The 21205-nt window shown below is 33.7% G+C and overlaps 1 protein-coding gene across 3 annotated transcripts in view; it reads left to right on the forward strand.

Annotated features, from left to right (window-relative positions):
• CNTN5 (contactin 5) overlaps nucleotides 1-21205 on the forward strand; it is a 1407026-nt gene that overhangs the window by 1239216 nt on the left and 146605 nt on the right. For all 3 annotated transcript variants that reach the window (XM_040489700.1, XM_040489698.1, XM_040489699.1), the window contains 2 exons: nucleotides 11503-11630; nucleotides 13853-14028. In XM_040489700.1, coding sequence (XP_040345634.1) covers nucleotides 11503-11630; nucleotides 13853-14028 — 304 coding nt within the window. The remainder of the gene's footprint in view (nucleotides 1-11502; nucleotides 11631-13852; nucleotides 14029-21205) is intronic.

Here is a 21205-nt window from a genome sequence, read left to right on the forward strand (position 1 = left end):
TACTGGCACAAAGACAGACACTCAGATCAGTGGAACAGAATAGAGAACCCCCAAATGGACCCAGAAACATATGGCCAACTGATCTATGACAAAACAGGAAAGAATATCCAATGGAATAAAGACAGTCTTTTCAGCATGTGGTGCTTGGAAAACTGGACAACGATATGCAGGAAAATGAACCTGGACCACTTTCTTACACCATACACACACACACACACACACACACACACACACACACAAAAACCCTCAAAATGTATGAAAGACCTAAACATGAGACAGGAAGCCATCAAAATCCTTGAGGAGAAAGCAGGCAAAAACCTCTTTGATCTTGGCCACAGCAACTTCTTACTCAACTCGTCTCCAGAGGCAAGGGAAACAAAAGCAAAGATGAACTCTTGGGACCTCATCAAAATAACATCTTCTGCACAGTGAAGGAAACAATTGGCAAAACTAAAAGGCAACCGATAGAATGGAAGAAGATATTTGTAAGTGACATATCAAATAAAGGATTAGTATTCAAAATCTATAAAGAACTTCTCAAACTCAACACGCAAAAAATAAATAATGCAGTGAAGAAATGGGCAAATACATGAATAGACACTTCTCCAAAGCAGACATCCAGATGGCCAACCAACACATGAAAAAATGCTCCACATCATTCATCATCAGGGAAATACAAATCAAAACCACAATGAGATACCACCTTATACCTGTCAGAATGGCTAACATTAACAACTCAGGGAACAACAGATGTTGGCAAGGATGCAGAGAAAGAGGATCTGTTTTGTACTGCTACTGGGGATGCAAGCTGGTGCAGCCACTCTGGAAAACAGTATGGAGGTTCATCAAAAAATTAAAAATAGAACTACCTTATGACCCAGCAATTGCACGACTAGGTATTTATACAAGGGATACAGGTATGCTATTTCGAAGGGGCACAAGCACTCCAATGTTTATAGCAGCACTATCAACAATAGTCGAAGTATGGAAAGAGGCCAAATGTCCATCGAGGGATGAATGGATAAAGAAAATGTCATGTATATATATACATATATATATATATATATATATATATATATATATGTATGTATATATATATACACACACACACACACAATGGAGTATTACTCATCAATCAAAAAGAATGAAATCTTGCCATTTGCAACTACCTGGATGGAACTGGAGGGTATCATGTTAAGTGAAATTAGTCAGTCAGAGAAAGATAAATATCATATGACTTCACTTATATGAGGACTTTAAGATAAAACAGATGAACTTAAAGGAAGGAAAACAAAAATAATATAAAAACAGGGAGGGGGACAAAACATTACAGACTCTTAAATATGGAGACCAGAAGGTTGTGGGAGGGGGGATGGGATAAATGTGTAAGGGGCATTAAGGAATCTACTCCTGAAATAATTGTTGTAGTAACTTGGTTGCTAACTAACTTGGAAGTAAATTTAAAAAATAAATTAATTTTTAAAAAAGGAATGGTAAACAGAGAAAAAATAAATAAATGAAGGCAGAGAACATAGCTCACATTAACACACAAAGTCAGAGAAAGATGGATGAATTGAGTAAACAGAGGAATTTGTCCCAAATGAAAGAACATGACAAAATCATAGCATGAGATCTAAGCAAAACAGAAATAAATAATATGCCTGACAGAGAATTTAAGGTAATAATCATAAAGATACTAATTGGACTTGAGAAAAGAGTGGAGGATATAAGTAAGACCCAGATGAAAAACTTAATAAATGAAATTAAAAATACAATAGATGGGATGAACAGCAGGATTCAGGAAGAAGAAAAATGTATCAGTGACCTGGAGGTTAGTTATGGAAGGCAATCAAGCTGAACAGATAAGACATCCATATCTAGGAGGCACAGAGAACCCCCAACAAAGTCAACAAAAGCAGATCCACACCAAGACCTATTGTAATTAAAATAGCAAAATGAAAAAAAAAAGTGAAAGAAAAGCAAAAATATAATGATAAAGAAAAAAAAGCAGAAAGACAAAAGAAGAAAATACCATACAAAGAAAACCCCATAAGGCTATCAGTGGATTTTTCAGCAGAAATTTTGCAACCCAGAAAGGAATGCCATGATATATTCAAAGTGCTGAATGAGAAAAATCTGCAGCCAAGAATATTCTATACAGCAAGGCTATCCTTCAAAACAAAGGAGGTATAAAAAGTTTCCTAGACAAACAAAATCTAAAGGAGTTTTTGACCACGTTCCTTGCAGAGCAAGAAATATTAAAGAGGACTCAGTACAAAAGCAAAACCAACAATATGGAACTAGGAAACTCAAGAGAAGTTAAAAAATGAATATTTCTGTAAAAAAAAACAATCAAAGGAACTCACAAAATAAAAGGATGCAAAATATGAGACCATGTACCTAAAATGTGGGGAAAAGAGGAATAAAGAATGGGCTTAAACTGAAGAGACCATCAACCTAGTATAGACTGCTGTATGCAGAAGATGTTATATTCAAACCTAATGGTAACCACAAAACAAAAACCACAAATAGATATGCAAAGAATAGAGAAAGAAATCCAAATATATCATTAAAGAAAACCAGCAAACCATGACAAAGAAGAATAGAAGGATCAGAGAAAAACTACAAAAACAACCACAAAACAGGTAATAAAATGACAATAAATACATATCAATCAATAATTATTTTGAATGCAAATGGACTAAACGCTCCAATCAAAAGACATGGATGAAAAAACAAGGCCCATCTATATGCTACTTACAGAAGACTCATTTTGGACCTAAAGGCACACCTACAGATTGAAAGTGAAGGAGTGAAGAAACATCTATTATGCAAATGGATGTGAAAAGCAAACCAGAGTAACAATACTTATATCAGACAAAGTGGACTAAACAAAGACTGTAACAAGAGACAAAGGACAGTATATGATAGTAATAAACGGGACAATTCAACAAGATAGAACAATTGTAAATATTTATGCACCTAATGAAATCACTAAAATACATAAAACAGTTACTAACAAATTGATAGTAATGCAATAATAGTAGAGGATTTTAACACCCCACTTATATCAGTGGGCAGATCATCCAACCAAAAAATCCACACAGAAACAATGACTTTGAAAGGCACATTGGACAAGGTGGATTTAAGATATATTTAGGACAGTCTATCCTAAAAGAGCAGAGTACACATTCTTTTCAGGGGCACATGGAATATTCTCCAGAATAAATATTAAGTCACATATTAGGCCACAAAACAAGTCTCAACAAATTGAAAAAGAGTGAAGTCATACCATGTAACTTTTTGGATCACAATGCTATGAAACTAGAGACCAACCACAAGAAAAAAATCTAGAAAGATTACAAATACAAGGAGGTTGAAGAACATCCTACTAAACCAGAAATCAAAGAAACAAAAAGTACATGGAAATAAATGAAAATGAAAACACAATATTCCAAAACCTTTGGGATGCAGCAAAATGATTCTAAGAGGGAAGTTTATAGCAATACAAGCCAATCTCAAGAAGCGAGAAAGATCTCAAATAAACAAGATAACCTTACACCTAAAGGAACTAGAAAAAAAAAACTGCAAACATCACCAAAAGCCAAGAGAAGTAAGGAAATAATAAAGATTAGAACAGAAATAAATGCTATGGAAACAAACAAAAAACAGTAGAGCAGGTAAAGTCAAGAGCTGGTTCTTTGAAAAGATAAATAAAATTTATAATCATCTAACCAATATTGTTAAAAAAAATGAAGAGAAAGGACCCAAAAAATTACAAATGAAAGAGGAGAAATAACAAACACCACAGAAATACAAACATTGTAAGAGGATATGAAAAACTATATGCCAACAAATTGGACAACCTAGAAGAAATGGTAAATTCCTGGCAACATATAATTTACCAAAACTGAAGCAGAAAGTAGAGAATTTAAACAGATTGAATACTAGGAAGGAGGAGATTGAATCAGTAAACAAAAAATTTGAAGTTCCTTGATAGCTCAGTCTGTTAAGCATCTGAATCTTTCAGTTCATGTCATGATCTCATGGTTGTGAGATTGAGTCCTGTATCAGGTCCATACTGGCGTTGAGCCAGCTTAAGATTCTATCTCTCCCCCTCCCTCTTCCCTTGCCCCACTTTTTCTTTTTCTAAAAAAACAAACAAACAAAACTCACAATAAACAAAAGTCCAAGAGCAGACGGCTTTATGGGTAAATTCTACCAAACATTTAAAGAAGAGTTACTACCTATTCTTCTCAAACTATTCCAAAAAAGAAAATAAGAAAGGAAACTTCCAGACTTATTCTATGAGGCCAGTATTACCCAGATCACAAGGCCAGACAAAGACATCACGAATAAAGAGAACTACAAGCCAATACCTTTGATGACCATAGATGCAAAAGTCCTCAACAGAAGACTAGCAAACAGAATCTAACATTTAAAAAATCATTCACAATGATCAAGTGGGATTGGGTGTATGCCAGTATGCAAGGGTGGTTCAACATTTGTAAATCAATCAACATGATACATCAACAAGAGAAAGAATAAAAACCATATGATCATTTCACTAGATGCAAAAAAAAAAAAAAGCATTTGACAAGGTAAAACATCCATTTATAATAAAAGCCCCTCAATAGAGTAGGTATAGAAAGAACATAACTCAACATAAGAAAGCCATATATGAAAAATCCCCAGAGAACATCATCCTTAATGGGGAAAAACAGAGCTTTCCCCCTAAGGTTATGTGTAAGACAAGGATGTCCACTCTTAACACTTCTTTTCAACATAGTGTTGAAAGTCCTAGCCACAGCAATCAGACAACAAAATAAAATAAAATGCACCCAAATTGGTAAGGAAGAAATAAAACTTATACTATTTACAGATGACATGATACTAATATACAAAACCCTAAAGAATCCATCTAATGAACTAATGAATAAATTCAGTAAAGTTACAGGATACAAAATCAATGTGCAGAGATCTGTTGCATTTCTATATACTAACAATGAAAGAGCAGAAAGAGAAATCAAGAAAGCAATCCCATTTACAAATGCAACAAAAATAATGAGATACCTAGAAAAAAAAAAAGAGGTGAAAGACCTCAACTCTGAAAACTATAAACCACTGATGAAAGAAATTGAGGACAACACAAAGATATGGAAAGACATTCCATGCTCATGGACTGGAAAAACAAATATTGTTAAAATGCCTGTATTACCCAAAGTAATCTGCATATCTAATTCAATCCTTACAAAAATATCAACAGCATTTTTCATAGCACTAGAAAAAAATATCCTAAAACGTATATGGAACCACAAAAGACCCCAAATTGCCAAAACAATCTTGAAAAAGAAAAGAAAATCTGATGGTATCATAATTCCAGACTTCAAATTATATTACAAATTTGTAGTGATCAAAACAGTATGATACTGGCACAAAAGATAGACACATAGATGAATGGAACAGAATAGAAAACCCAGAAATAAACCCACATTTATATGGTCAATTAGTCTTCAACAAAGCAGGAAAAAGTACCCATTGGGAAAAGACAGTCTCTTCAACAAATGGTGTTGGTAAAACTGGATAGCTTCATGCAAAAGAATGAAACTGGGCCACTTTCTTTCACCCTACACAAAAAAAATAAACTCAAAATGCATTAAAGACCTAAGTGTGAAACTTGAACCCATAAAAATCTTAGAATAGAACACAATCAGATAGGTCTCTGACATTGGCCTTAGCAATGTTTTTCTAGAAGTGTGTCCTAAGGCAAGGAAAATAGTAGCAAAAATACACTATTAGGACTATATCAAAATAAAAAGCTCATGCATAGGGAAGGAAGCAGTCACAAAACTAAAAGGTAACCCATGAAATGGGAAAAGATATTTGCAAATGACATATCCATTAGAGGGTAGTATCCAAACATCTATAAAGAACTGTTACAACTCAACACCCCAAAAACAAATAATCCAATTAAAATTGGGTAGAAGGCTTGAATAGACATTTTTCCAAAGAACACATCCAGATGGCTAACAGACACATGAAAAGATGCTCAACATCACTCATTATCAGGGATATGCAAATCAAAGCTACAATGAGATATCACCTCACACCTGTCAGAATGACTACAATAAAAAATTTAAGAAACAACAGGTATTGGCAAGGATGTGGAGAAAAAGGAACACTGGTGCACTGTTGGTGGGAATACAAACTGGTGCAGCCACTCTGGAAAACAGTATGGAGGTCCCTCAAAAATTTTTAGATAGAACTGTACTACAATCTAGTAATCCCACTACTGGGTATATACACAAAGAATACAAAAACACAGATCCAAAGTGGCACCTGTACCCTGATGTTTATAGCAGCATTATCAACAATAGACAAATTATGGAAAGACCCCAGGTGTTCATTGACTGACTAATGGATAAAGAAGATGTAGTATAGATGATAGATAGATAGATAGATAGATAGATAGATAGATGACAGATAGATAGATGATAGATGATAGATGGATAGACAAATGACAGATAAATAGATGATAGATGATAGATAGATGGATAGAGAGAGAGAGAGAGACAATTGGATATTACTCAGAGATCAAACCAAAAGAATGAACTCTTTCCATTTGAAACATCATGGATGGAGCTAGAGTGTATTAATGCTAAGTGAAATAAGTTAGAGAAATACAAATACCTTATGATTTCACTAATGTGGGATTTAAGAAACAAAAGAGATGAATATATGGGAAGAGGAAATAAATGAGAGAGGGAAGCAAACGATATGAGACTCTTAATCATAGAGAACAAACTGAGTGTTAATGAAGGGAGGTGGGTTGGGGATGGGCTAAATGGGTGATGGACATTGAGGAGGACACTTGTGTTGAGCACTGGGTGTTACATGTAAGTGATGAATCACTAAATTCTACTCCTGAAACCAAAACAACAAATAAACAAAGAACTTTTTGTGACCTTAGGTTAGGTAAAGATTTTCTAGTACAACCACAAAAACACAAAGCATAAAATAAAATCGATATGTTGTACTTCATCAACCTTAAGAACTTCTGCTGTTGGAAAAATGTTAAAACATGCCGTAAACCGACAGCAAATATTTGCCATTATCCTTCCTGAAAAAGGAGTTATATATAGAATATTAAAAAAAACTGTCAAACCTGAATAAGAAGACAATTTCATAAAAAATTGCTAAAATATTTTATTACTTCACCAAAGAAGATGTATAGATGGGTAACCAGCACTTGAAAGATGCTCAATATCATTAGTCATTAAAGAAATGCGACTTAAAACTCCCGTAAGATTCTACTACCTAATTATTATAATATCTAAAATTAGGAAGACTGACCATCTCAAGTGTTACAAGAATTCTCAGATGATGCCGTGAGGAATTTAAAGTGTGGTGTAACTGCTTGGAAATGGTACAACATCTCCTTTAAAAAGTTAAACATTAAGCATGAACATAAACCAAACGATCCAGTAATTAGTCCTAAGTACCTATCCAAAAGAAATATAAGCAAATATCCATAAAACACTCTTTACACAATGTTGATAGCAGCTCTATTTGTAGTAGATCCAAGCTGAAAATAGCTCAAGCATCCACCAAAAGGTGAATGGATAAACAAGTAGTGGTATATACACTCAATGGAATACTATTCAGCAACAAAATGGATTGGATTATTTATCATTGCAACAATACAGATGAATCCCAGCTATGCTGAATGAAATAAACTAAACAGAAAGGATATATAATGTTATGATTTCATGTATATGAAGTTATGTTAAAGTTAAAACTTACTATGGGGACAGAAAGCAGATCAGTAATTGCCAAGGGATAAGGGTGTGATAAGAAGAGATTATAAGTAGAGAACACAAAGGAACACAGAAATACTTTGGGGGTGATGTATGCATTGACTCTCTTGACTGTGGTAATAGTTTGTGTCTGCATCCATTTGTGAGGACTTTTCAAAGTATGTGCTTTAAACCTGTGAACCTGTTATATAACTATCATACCTCAATATAGGTTTTTTTGTTTTTTTTTTTTTAATGGTAGCTTCCCTTTGCCCTTAAAATAAAGAACAAATGTTTCCCATACTATACTAGGTCCTACATGATCTTGTTCCCATCTGCCTCTTTGGGCCAATCCTGCCCCTTTTATATGCTGTCATCATAATTGGCCATTTGATTCTTTAAGGTTTTGTGGTCCTTCCCACCTCAAGGCCTTTGCAAATGCTATCCCCTCTCCTTTCCCCACTCTTAACTCCTGGTTAACTTCCTCTGATCCTTCAGTTCTCATCTCAAATATCACTCCCTCAGAAAAGACTTACTGATTCACCCTAAAATACTTGAGATTTATAACTTTCTGGGTTTTTTTTTCCTTTTTAAAATTTGTCACAAACTTTACTTATATTTTAATACACTTTAAATTAATGGCTATCAACACTACTAAAGTATAATAATTTATATATATTATCTAGTTAATACTTTTGAAGAACTAGTTATATATATTTATAAAATTTTACATATAAAGAGATTAACTGCTTAAAATCACACACATAACAGTCAATGACAGTGACTTAAACTCAACCATCTCTGACTTGAAAGCATATAATCTTAAGTAATGATTAATGATTTTGTAATATTATATCCACTATGATATGGTACCAAAAGAAAGCTAATCTGGAAGTCAAAGTGTGATCTCTAAAGTGACAGTTGGTAAGTAGGTAGTATCTCTAGGCTGGCAGTCTAACTGGAAGAACCTAAGCTAACTTGTGAGGTATCTGACAGGTAAGCCAAAAATGGAAGTGGAAGGTCCAGAAAATGGCCCTGAAATTTGGAAATCAAGATCGCACCAAGAAGTTAGCTATAGGGGTGCCTGGGTGGTTCAGTAGGTTTAGTGTCCAACTCCTGATTTCAGCTTAGGTCATGATCTCACAGTTCGTGGGTTCAAGCCCCATGATGTGGGTTGTCCGTGCGGAGCCTGTTTGGAATTTCTTCTCCCTCTCTCTCTCTCTCTTTCACTCAAAATAAATAAGCAAGCTTATAAAAAAAAAAAAAAAAAAGAAGTTAGCACTAAATCCTTGCAAGATAAGGGTAAGCATGATGCTATCCTAGATAAACATATTAGGCAGATTAACAAGGCAGAGATCCAGTAATTTAGTGCAAGATGTGAATCAAGACATCTCCAGGTCTAGGCAAAAACTCATGGAAAAGTTTAGAGATAAGAATATAGTAAGCATAACTTGGCACCCAATGCTAGAATGCTGGTTTGCATTTGTAAAATCTCTCCTTACCCCCAACAGACCTTTACTTCACTACTCCCTTACTACCCTGCTCCAATTTGTGGACTTCTCAGCAGAATGAATCCCCAAATTTGAAAATTTCAAATGTAGGAGTTACATAGTAGTAGAAGAGGAGAGAAGATAGATAAAGAGGCTGGAAATTGCTAGAAAACATTAATTAAATATTCAGTTATCTAAATAATTATGTGTGAAATAGCCAGATATTATAATGTAAATCACATTCACAGTCTCATTTAGTTTTTCTTTTTACATTAAAAAAATGCATATGAGCTCATCTGATAGAGATTTGTCATTTGAATCGGTAGACAGGCTTTTGGTTAAATGACATTGCCACTTGACAGATAAAAAAAATCATGATATTCAAAATTCTTCAACCCCCAAGTGGCCTAAAGTACAGGGGTGTTCATAAACTATCTTTAAAAGGAGGGTATAATGTATTGCCTCCTGTCAGTGAGAAAGGACTTATCTTAAATCAAGAGCTGAAATACTGCCAGTGTCTAAGATATATTTATTTCTTTAAAGGAAATGGATTTTAAGCCAAACTTCCCACCTGCTAGATTAGAAGCAGTAAAATCCAGATATATTAAAGATATTAGTGATCTGAATAGATTATAGAAATTAATATTTCATTAAACTTTGTAATTCTCATAAGATAATGCCTATTTGTTTGGATAAAGTATGTTTCACTTTCAAGTTTATCTTTTTATAGTATGTTTATCTTTGGAATTTAAATGGAATAAATATATTTCATTTTTATAGAAAATGAGCACTATTTAAATAATGAATAGAATTTTGTATTGACCATCTTGAATGGGTTTATATAACTCTTAAGGGCACTGTGTTTTCCAAACGCCTCAAGTTAGTTATCTCTCCTAGACATATATTACAAAATCAAAGTCTCTATTCCAAGTTTGGCTTGTTTCTAAATTTGTCTTCCTTATACATTGTAAGGCAGGTTTGATGTATATTGAAAAGAATATGATGTTTTTAAACTAGTATCTTTATTGATGATAGTATGTAGTTATAAATTCATAAGCAATAGTCAGCAACCTAGAATCTAATCCAATTGTTACAAAGTTCAATGTTTTTAATAACTCAGTTCTGGGTAATTGGCAAGATTGAATACATACCTTAAAATAACATGAAGGAAGTAGACTAAACATATTCTTGTTTCTTAAATAGTTTAATATTATATTAACATGGAATACATTATTCTTTTCAGAACCTAAAAGACCTAATTTTAGGATTTTAAGTTCACTAGGGCCACTAGTTCTTATCAAAAGCTTGATACTTCCTCTCCCAAAAGTCAATCCAAACTCTAGTGGCATAACAAATAAAATGACACTGACAACTTCTATTTTACTTCAGGTTGCTTGAGGAGGTTGATGCATTGGTGATGTAATGGGTTATATTTCAGGAGCAAAAAAGGGAGAAAGGACAAAAGTACTAATTAATTTTGAAATCCATATATTTCTGGGAGGATGAATACACAGGATAATATGATAATCCCAAATGTCAACTTTCACTGAACTTCTAAAAAAATTTTTAATAATGCTTTAATTTGTCACCTTCATATAAGTCTCAAGGTCCACTTTTAGCAAAGGTCTCGAAAAAGCCCAAATGCAAACTCAGGTATCATGTTTTTATATTTAAAAAGTGCAGTGTGAGCAGCCCAGGTATCAGGTATCAGGTCTCATTTTCATACCCTTGCCGCACTGGTGGCACTGTAGAGAAACCACCATAAATCATCTCTTGGCTGTATACAATTAATTTTATGTTCTGCACTTGTCCTCCCGTATGTTTTTATGCTGTTTCTTTCTATATTTGATTTTTGAGGTCACTCTGGGTTTGAAGTAAAATACTCAAGCTTCATATTAAAATATCGCTGGGTTATATTATAAGTTTTAATAACCAATTTCAGGGTCACCTTTTCCCATAAGTTTTAAAATGAACTGTCAAAAAGTGTCAAAAAATAACCTTTAACTCTCTGACCCTTTTAAATATAAGAGGATATTAAGTGGGTTTATTGCATAATTTCTTAAAGGGTAAAACATTTCTACTATCACATATTTTCACAGTGATCCCTTTATCTTATTTATTATTACCTTGGAGGTGGTTTCAGACATCATCAGAGTTTTTTACTACTTACCTGATTTGCAGTAAAAGAGGCAAAAACCTTTTTTAATAATTTTCAGAATAGCTATTCTTCCAGACGGAAGTCTACGGATCCTAAATGCTTCTAAATCAGATGAGGGAAAGTACGTTTGCCAAGGGGAAAATGTCTTTGGTTCTGCTGAAACCATAGCTTCAGTATCTGTAAAAGGTAAGAAAATGTGGCTAACTGTGTTACAAGCATAGTTTCACAGCTTTGTCAGAAAGCAAATAAATACAATATGCATGTAAATTGTGTTTGCGCCTATGTGTGTGCATGCTTCTATTGATAAGATACACTACAAACATAGAACTAACACAGCCAAATTGTCCCTTCCATTATTTAGGAGACCATAAAGAAAGGAACACATTGTTGGTAGAAACTTAAATATTTTGCTTTCAACAAAATATGTGAGAGGATAAAGAAATCTTTCTCAAGTTTTACTTGATGTCTCAAAATTTAAAAGTATTCCAACAGTATAAAAATATTTTCCTCTATCAAAATTAATTTTAACATCAATCAGTAATATTCCTTTGTCACCGTGGGACTGGGCAGAAAGGATAGCAGACAGAGGACAGGAATGTGTGGTGTTTGAGTGTGCATCAGTTAAACGGTTACCTGACCTGCTCTTTGGTGCTTGCATCAATGGAATTTTTTATATACTGTCATTTTTTAGTGTTATAAATATTGTCACTTAAATGTTTCTGTTAGTTTTCTAGTTCTAAAGTGAACTAGATTTTGGCCTAGAACATTTTTTTGAGACTACGTATCATTGTTTACTACTAAGAATATCTCATATGTTAGGCAGAAAAATCTCATCAATTGGCAAAGAAATATTTTTCACAACTGCCCTATATCCTTGATTGATTTTTTCCATGTGGGCATGTATTATATAGTGAATCATGCTTTGGCTACAAAAAAGTAGAAATGTTTTCTTTTTCTTTACAAATAAAAGTGTCATTAAAATAGCCAGTACTCTGATATTTTAGAAAAGAGGCAAACATTAAGAGAAGGAAGGAACATGATTTAAATGATGTTTTCATTTATAGCATACATTATGGGAATCCAATATGTATGTAGCAGAATCAGTCTGCTAATCTGTGTCTTATTGTGCTATATAATGTTTATCATAATGAAGCAATGCTGGATTCACAGACTTTTTTGTAAATAATATCAAAAAAGTTTTCTGTAAATCACAAGTTAAATGGAATATTTAGTTACCCAGAACATTCCAATTCTCACAATGTTTAAACTATAATATGCTGTGATGATCTGTCTTCTCTGATGAAGTCAGAATTTAGAAAGCCACACTGAATATCTGACTTTTATAATGTTAATATTTACATTAATTTTCTCTCTGACTGCTTAAAGGGATGTTGCATATTAAAGGATCTTATCCGTGGTTAAGAATGATGTTTCATCAGGCTATGCTATTGCCAACAATAGAGCTAAAATAGGAAAATTAGCCTAATTTTTAATCATTTGTGTCAGTCTTCTTGAGGTATCTACAACCAGGAATCTAGGAAAAAAGACTAAATCAAAATCCTATCTCTATCACCTTCTACTTCATTTTAAAAAATCATATTTCAATTATTTGATCACTAGCTTAAATAACCCTTAGATGAATAGCAGTATTAGCCTTTATTGGTTCAAACTTATTTTAAACACAGTAAAAATGTATCTATTTTTAAATTTTTAATTGAATCCTTTAGTAATTAAACACACATTTTTTTCTCAAAAAATTTTCCATTCAATAATTTGCCTTTCTTTCTGGATCTACATTAAACCATCCACAATTTATCAAAATTATTTTATAATCAGCTAGAGAAGTGCATTTTCTATTCATAAAAGGGTTTTGTAGTGTATAAAGCAAATATAAGTTGGCATAGTTGTAGTATTATATTTCTGTCTGTGTTAAAATAGTAATTTGAGAGGAGCTGACTTCTATAACTTTTAAAGAAGTGAACTCACCTGACTTCTTCCTCCTTAGATATGGAACATATTTTATTGTTAAAAAAAATCCTTTTATTTATACTTGATGATCCTTGAAGGTAGACCAGGAGGTTACAACTTCTTTTTTTCTAATTTTCCTTCTTCTGGAATGCCAAATGCTGCTTATAGTTATGTGTTTTCTTGTCTTTTTCATCCATGCTTACTTCTTAATAGGAATAGCAACTTTTAAACCATCAGTCTCCTACAAAAGCATACTAAAATGCCCTAGCATACAAAAAAAGGTAATATTTCAATTAATAATAGTTTATTTAAAGATGTGTATCCAGAGCAACTGCATTGTATAGATTCTTTGCTTAAGTTTTTCTCTATTATTTAAAATATAAAATACAGGGAAATACTATGTGTTGATTATGTTAATTAATGCATTTTTATTTCTATAGAACCTACAAGAATAGAACTTACTCCTAAAAGAACAGAGTTAACCGTGGGAGAAAGCATTGTCCTTAATTGCAAAGCAATTCATGATGCTAGTTTGGATGTCACTTTCTACTGGACACTAAAAGGACAGCCTATTGATTTTGAGAAAGAAGGTGGACATTTTGAAAGCATCAGGGCCGTAAGTTAATACACTTCTATTTGTCGAGTACTATAATTTTTAAAATTTACACTCAAATGTAAAACTTTATTATTTATGAAATGCTAAGGAAAAATAGGGAAAAAATATATTTGATTCAAACTATTACTTTCTTTCATTATTATATGTTATGTCAAATTGAAAGTAATTTTGTAAAGCTCAGTAAGTAATTGGAAATACTTCATCATGCAAATCTGGTTTATTTCTCACTTTTATTTACTTGATTAATTTTGTCAACATTTACACATTACTTCTTAGAAGTTATATTGCTACATACTAGTGTTATTTAAAGCACTTTAAACAGTAAATATGATACAATAAATAAATGAAATAAGCCTGCCTATCCTACTCCTCAAGAAATAGTAATTTTGAAGATTCTTTAACTCCTCAAGGGAATTAAACATGAGCTTAAGCAGACCTTAAACATCAACCAATAGTCATAAATACATGTCAGCCTTAGACAAGGCACATTCATTTTTTGTCTACCAAGTCATTCCCTTGTAATATCTTGTCCTATATTACACAATTTTGTGGCAATCAACTAACTGAAGTGGGAATCTTTTGAGCCAAATGCTATAGAACATCAGTGTTCTCAACAGAGAAGTGAAAAAAGACCTTCTTCCCCCAAGTTCTTGTTTAAGATAAAAGAATGAAATAATGATGAAAGGAGAGAAGGATGATGGAAGTAGGGTAACAGAGAGAGATTTTGCCTAAAATATCCCTTTTATTTTGGCTGAAGAGGTGAATCCAAATGTAATTTATGCCTGAAAATCCAACTTAAAGTATTTCCTCAGGGCACTTCGGTGGCTCAGTTGGTTAAGCATCCGACTTTGGCTCAGGTCATGATCTTACAGTTCGTGAGTTCTAGCCCTACATTGTGCTCTATGCTGACAGCTCAGACCCTGGAGCCTGCTTCAGATTCTGTGTCTCCCTCTCTCTCTGCCCCTCCTCCACCCACACTCTGTGTCTCTCTCTCTCAAAAATAAATAAACATTTAAAAAAATGTAAATGTTTCCCCATACTTGTTAATATCCATTTATTCTTCTGTAAACAGTTTGGGAAACACTAGAAAACCACAGCTGTGGTAAGACCAAATATATATATAAAGCTCAGTTTATATTGAATTTTATTTTACAAGTAATATGGTACAGTGGGGGGAAAAAAAAAAAAGTCCAGATCCAAAGTCAGAAATTTTCTGGATCCAGTCCCAGGTCAAGTCCTAATCAGCTTTGTAACAAAAAGCCAGCCACTTGGCTTTCCTGGGCAATAATCTCATAGACAAATGAAGTGAGTGGATTAAACCAGAAAATTTCTAATGTCCCTTCTCACTTTAGAATTTAATATTAGTAGAAGAATAAATATGAACTGTCTTTGTTACATTTGCCAATGTAACCAAAATTAAACATTTCCTTCTAAATGTTTCTTTTCATCCTGATTTACTTTGAAATTAATGGGAGAAATAATATATATAAGAAATAATTAATAACCACATCATTCACATCTAATCAAATAAATTAATTTTAATTATTAATGGTTATGTTATATGCAAATCATTTAGATCATGTTAAATTAAACTCATTTTCCCTAATTTGTGACTTTCCTTTTTCCTTTACCTGGGGTTAACAGTTCCTTCAAGATTGTGAACAAATAAAACAGAACCAGAAAAATGTAATACAAAAATATCACATTTCAGAACAAAAATATACTAACAAAAATATATCTTCTTAAGAGTATCTGTAAAAATTCACTCTGAGTGATCAGATACATAAAGTAAAAATATGTCTAAAATGAATATTGGGTTTTCTTCATATAAACAGGACCCCTTTTTGTTTAAAATATCGAGAGAAATTAATGGTCCTGGTAAAATTATTCTTATATAATAAGAATTCTTATTTTTGTCTCTTAGACATTACCACTTTAGTTTGATATCATTCATTTGTAGCAACAAATACCTTTAATCTTTTTTATAAAGTTGGAAGTTGACAATACCTGCCGTATCCCTCTTTGTATATATGCTGTTCTTACCTTTAAGACATAAAAAATTGACTCCTTACTCCATGCAAATCCATATGATAAAGGCCATGTTAAACATAGGCTCTGGATTGTAGACAGTAATAAGAAGCTATAGAATAAAAGAAAAGAAAGCACATTATCATACTGAGAAGTGAGAATAATATTTAGTTTTAAGGTAATTTAGCACTCATCATTTTTAGTATATTTAGAATAATTAATAGAAATACATATGTACTTAAAAATATTTGGAAGCTGTAAAACTACTATAAAGAAATTATCTATCCCCTTCCTCTTAATTACCTCCAACTCTGATTGAGTCCTGGCTGGCTTCAAGGATATATACGGGAGAAAATTCCATTTTATGACATTGATAAGGCAGAGAAAAAAAAAAAAGCATGCTATCCCCCAAATAATATATTTTAAGAGGAGAAATGAAAGTTTTATAAATAAGGGAAATTTGGGATGCCTCTGGACTTGTGGGCTACCTCCTGTTTAAGAGGACAACTGAAGACTCTGGTGATAATGAGGACAGGATAGGACTCAGAAGAGAAGATCATTTATGAACTGCTCTGAGTTTTGTTTTTGTTTTTTTTTAATTTTTCAACGTTTATTTATTTTTGGGACAGAGAGAGACAGAGCATGAACGGGGGAGGGGCAGAGAGAGAGGGAGACACAGAATCGGAAACAGGCTCCAGGCTCTGAGCCATCAGCCCAGAGCCTGACGCGGGGCTCGAACTCACGGACCGCGAGATCGTGACCTGGCTGAAGTCGGACGCTTAACCGACTGCGCCACCCAGGCGCCCCATGCTCTGAGTTTTAAGGGAAAGCATTGAAGGACCATGGGGACCTAGGCTAGCACAGCAGAGTAAGAAAACCAAACAGATTCAGGGACTGCTAACCAGGAACAGAGTGTGCCTTTGACTGAATTAACTGCCCTAGACCTAACCTACCAGCGGGCAATTGAATAGGGGTAAATCAGAAAAGGAAGAGGGGTATACTTTTTGAGCACATTAACACTGCATAGCATCAAGTGAATCAACCAAATCTCTGGGAGAAAAAATACCAATGGTGTTGATATTTAGCATCTCGTAGATGGCAAAATATAGCTTAATGGAGTTATTTACTTTTCAACTAATTGTACTGGTGTCTTTTATACACAGCCATTGTTTCTTAGATAAAACTGTAAACAAATTTTTAAGTGTAGCTATCATACATCTATATATAATGTTACATACACGGTTTTGTTTTAAATAAAATAGCTTTCAGACTGCATTACAAGAGAATGAAAAAACATAAAATCACATCTCGTTAAAAAAATAATAACTATTGCTTTGAAATTTAAATTAAAACATCTGTATTGAAAATGCTTCTATTTCCCTTGCCCCTTTTACTTATGCCAGGTTGTACAAATCCAGGATTTTGACTGATTTGAAGTGAATCCTAATTACCAATGCCACTGTTAAAAGGGTCGAAGCAATCAAATATATTTGATCCCATTCACCCAAATCACTTTTTTTGACAATGATATGAATTAACTAAATGTGACAAGTTAGTGAGGCTATCCTTAAGGTATTAATTTCAGTTCATCATTACAAGTTAAGTGCTGTGGATGAAAGTAAAATACACAGCCCTCCATCCATAAGAGAGCACAGTTTAAGGGAGGGACCGCAGGATGAGCTAGTGATCTATCTGCTATAACAGTGCTATCACCAGAGAACTTTGTGCATATGGCTGTCAGGAGGAGATGGTTTCTGAACCTGAGCTGGAAAGGTAGGATTTTGCCAGAAGGCTAGGAGAGAAAACTGTATCTCAGACAGAGTGAGCAGATAAAGTAAAGACAGAAGGGACAGAAGAGTTTAGAACATGTTTCAGGAACAGTGAGGAACCACTAGACCTAACAACATAGTGAGGGCACATAGTACACAATAAGTGAATAGTTTTTGAATACATTTAAAGAAAAGCAGCAGAGACCAGTGTAAAAGGCACTGACTTTCAAGCCATGGAATTGGGGTTGTATTTGGAAGGTAGCAGGGAGTCATGTGATTAAGATTTGTGTTTTGGGGGGAGACAATTCAGACAGCTGTGGGGAGCAGGAATTGAAGCTATTGTGGATTTTATATTCACTCTAGACTGATTAAGCAATGAGGAGTTGACCATTACAAGTTTGGCCTTAAATAACCATCCTCTTATCAAATAAGGTATTTACAATTGTGTTTCAACACAATTGTTTATGTTGGTCAGAGGTCTGCAAGAACCTCCTAATACTCTCAGGATGTCTGGACAGTACCTGAGCATGGCCAGGTAGCTCCAAAGTTACAATCTTAATGGAGAACTGTGGTTATCCATTGTTTTTTCAGAGACTTGAAAGTCCTAATTATTCGTTAGAGATATAAGCTAGTTTTAATCTTTATAATGTTAAAGAACAGTTACACTGAATATACTGGAAGCCTGAAATTTGCTCTGTTTTTTGGAAGAGAAAAAACTTAAACATTTGTAATCAGGATACTCCACTAAAGAAGAATTGCCCTTTCCATTATGAATTCTCCAAACATGCTAAATTGTAACTAAATGGACAATAACCAAATGAAAGTGTACTATTTGAATGGTCCTTCATATTTACTGAATTCTCTGGTTGTAACAATATACCCAAGAAGGCATAGTAGAGATATTTGGCATCATTTTTAATGAGGAAACTGAAGCATAAGACTTTTCCAGGGCACATGAATACTAAATTGGGGTTACAAGATTAAATACAGCGTGATTTTTAAACTGCATTATTTATTCTTTCTTCTTTGTAAAGCGTACATTTTCCATATTCATTGACCATATGTGTACATCCCTTCTCTATAAACTGTGGGAAATAAAAGTAAAAAGATGATTTGGTTATAGTCTTTAAGAAATAAAAGATAACATAGAATATTAAACAATTCAAGAAAAAAGATGGCTATAAAAAACAATTACTATTTTTTATTACAGCCAAATATCATTGGCTGTGTGTGTGTGTGTGTGTGTATACACACGCACATATACATATATATAAGCTATATACACATATATAAGCTATATATATATAAGATATATATATCATATATATATACACACACATATATATAAGCTATATATACAACTCATCATAACAATTATGTGAAGTAACATTATTTGGGGAGAAGGTGCTACCTGACCTAGACCTCATTAGGATAGGAAAAGAAGAAAGAGAAAGGCAACCTAAAATGAGAAAAGATATGGTATATCAGGGCTGTGAGAGATCTTGGAAATTATAGGGTTTGTCCTAGGCTGATACTCCATCAGTATATTAGCGTCTGCTGGAACCGTTTTAGTGATGAGGAACTCACTCCTATGAACTAGTCCATTCCATTACGAATCAGACCTGAATGTCAGAGTGTTGGAAAATAGGAGAAATTGTGATAATCTGTATACCAAGCATAAGAATCATAAAGGAACATACCTGCTTCATATCTATGATTTTTGTGGAGTATTAGGTAGATAAAAGGGGCTAGAATACAAATTCTTTAGTATCATAAGGATTTGACATTAGTTGAAATGTTCTAGCCTATGCCAGTCTTCATATTATAGTTACTTTTGTTCCTAGCTTATCTTCTTGGGAATTAACACCTATTTCCTAAGGATTGTAAAAGTCTCAGAATGGAAGACAGTAAGTGCTTAACTGGCACCATTCTCTTTCCCAGTGGAACATTGTGAATATTGTAAAAATGAATGAAATCATTGGACACATTGTCAGGGTTTACTAAGGCATAAAGTTCTGAGGACCTCTAAAGCATCTACTACATCTTCTTCATCACATTAGCAGGTCTTGGAGGCATTTCATAATTAATCAGAAAGTGTGTGAAAGGGCAGAGGATCAGTAGCTCTATCAAAGGAACACATTCTCTTTGGTTCATTATACTCACTAGTAATATTTGTACTTTTAAGTAATAAGGCCTCCTAAACTCTGAGCCCTAACTTCTCCCTCCCTGACAAAGGGCTTGTCTTTCCTCATCACTTGATTACTTGCCTCCTAGATCTAGGTCTTGCTGTAAATCCCAGCATCCTGGTAACTCACCAACTTTCTGTTCTCTGCTATAAACTTTTGACTTGCACATATTTGTTTTACCACCACTTTCCAGGTCTTTCATCTAACTTAAGAAAAGAAGCCAATTTGTAATTTTAATAGGACAGAATAATCATCAGTCAAACTTGGTCTCTTAAGAAAGAGAGAAATTACCCTAAAAGGCCCTAGAATTTTCAGACTATTCTTGGAAAAGTTACCACAGCCATTCTCCCTGCTTAAAGAAAAATTCCTCCACCCACTATCTTCAAAGTAGTAGTAGCTTCCATAGCAAAAAAGAATGCCCATATTTTTTGGTATGTGTATATGTTTCATGCAGTCCTATGAACAGGAACAAAATATACCATTAAAATCTATTATTCTATAACATTTTATATATTCATGAAACAAGCTAAACTGTGGGGTCCCTAAAACCAGAAGCTAATACGCTGTTTTATTTTTTTATTATGTTGCACTATGGATGTCCACAGAATAGCCACTCAGTCAATCTTTGCTGAATAAAAAAATAATTTGAGGGGCACCTGGGTGTCTCAGTCAGTTGAGCATCTGACTTCAGCTCAGGTCACAATCTCAGGGTTCCTGACTTGGAGCACCGCATCAGGCTCACTGCTGTCAGCTCAGAGCCCACTTTGGATCCCCTGTCCTCCTCCCTTCTGCCCACCCCCCCACTCATGTGTGCTTTCTCTCAAAAATGAATAAACATTAAAAAACAAAAAAGACAATGTCTACTTAAAAAAAAACTAATAATTTGATGTAAACCATTTTCTCGACTTAGCCAACTATTGCATGATTTCAGAGATTTTAATATAGTTAAATACTGCATAAAATTCTGTTAAAACCTTTTCTTATAACAGGATAGTTTATGTACTTGCTTTTTTACTTTGACACAAAATTGGATATTCACTTGAGCAAAATTTGGAACTGAATGAAAGGTGACTGCCTCGGTGACATCTAAGACAGTCAATTATTGGGAGAGTCTTCCTTAAATCCTGGGGATGTTACCTACATAATCTGTGGGCCATAATACCACCAGGATCACAGCTGAGTAGTAATACCATG

Source organism: Herpailurus yagouaroundi, unplaced genomic scaffold, assembly GCF_014898765.1.
Source record: "Herpailurus yagouaroundi ecotype Mexico unplaced genomic scaffold, PumYag 180, whole genome shotgun sequence".
Lineage (NCBI taxonomy): Eukaryota > Metazoa > Chordata > Mammalia > Carnivora > Felidae > Herpailurus > Herpailurus yagouaroundi.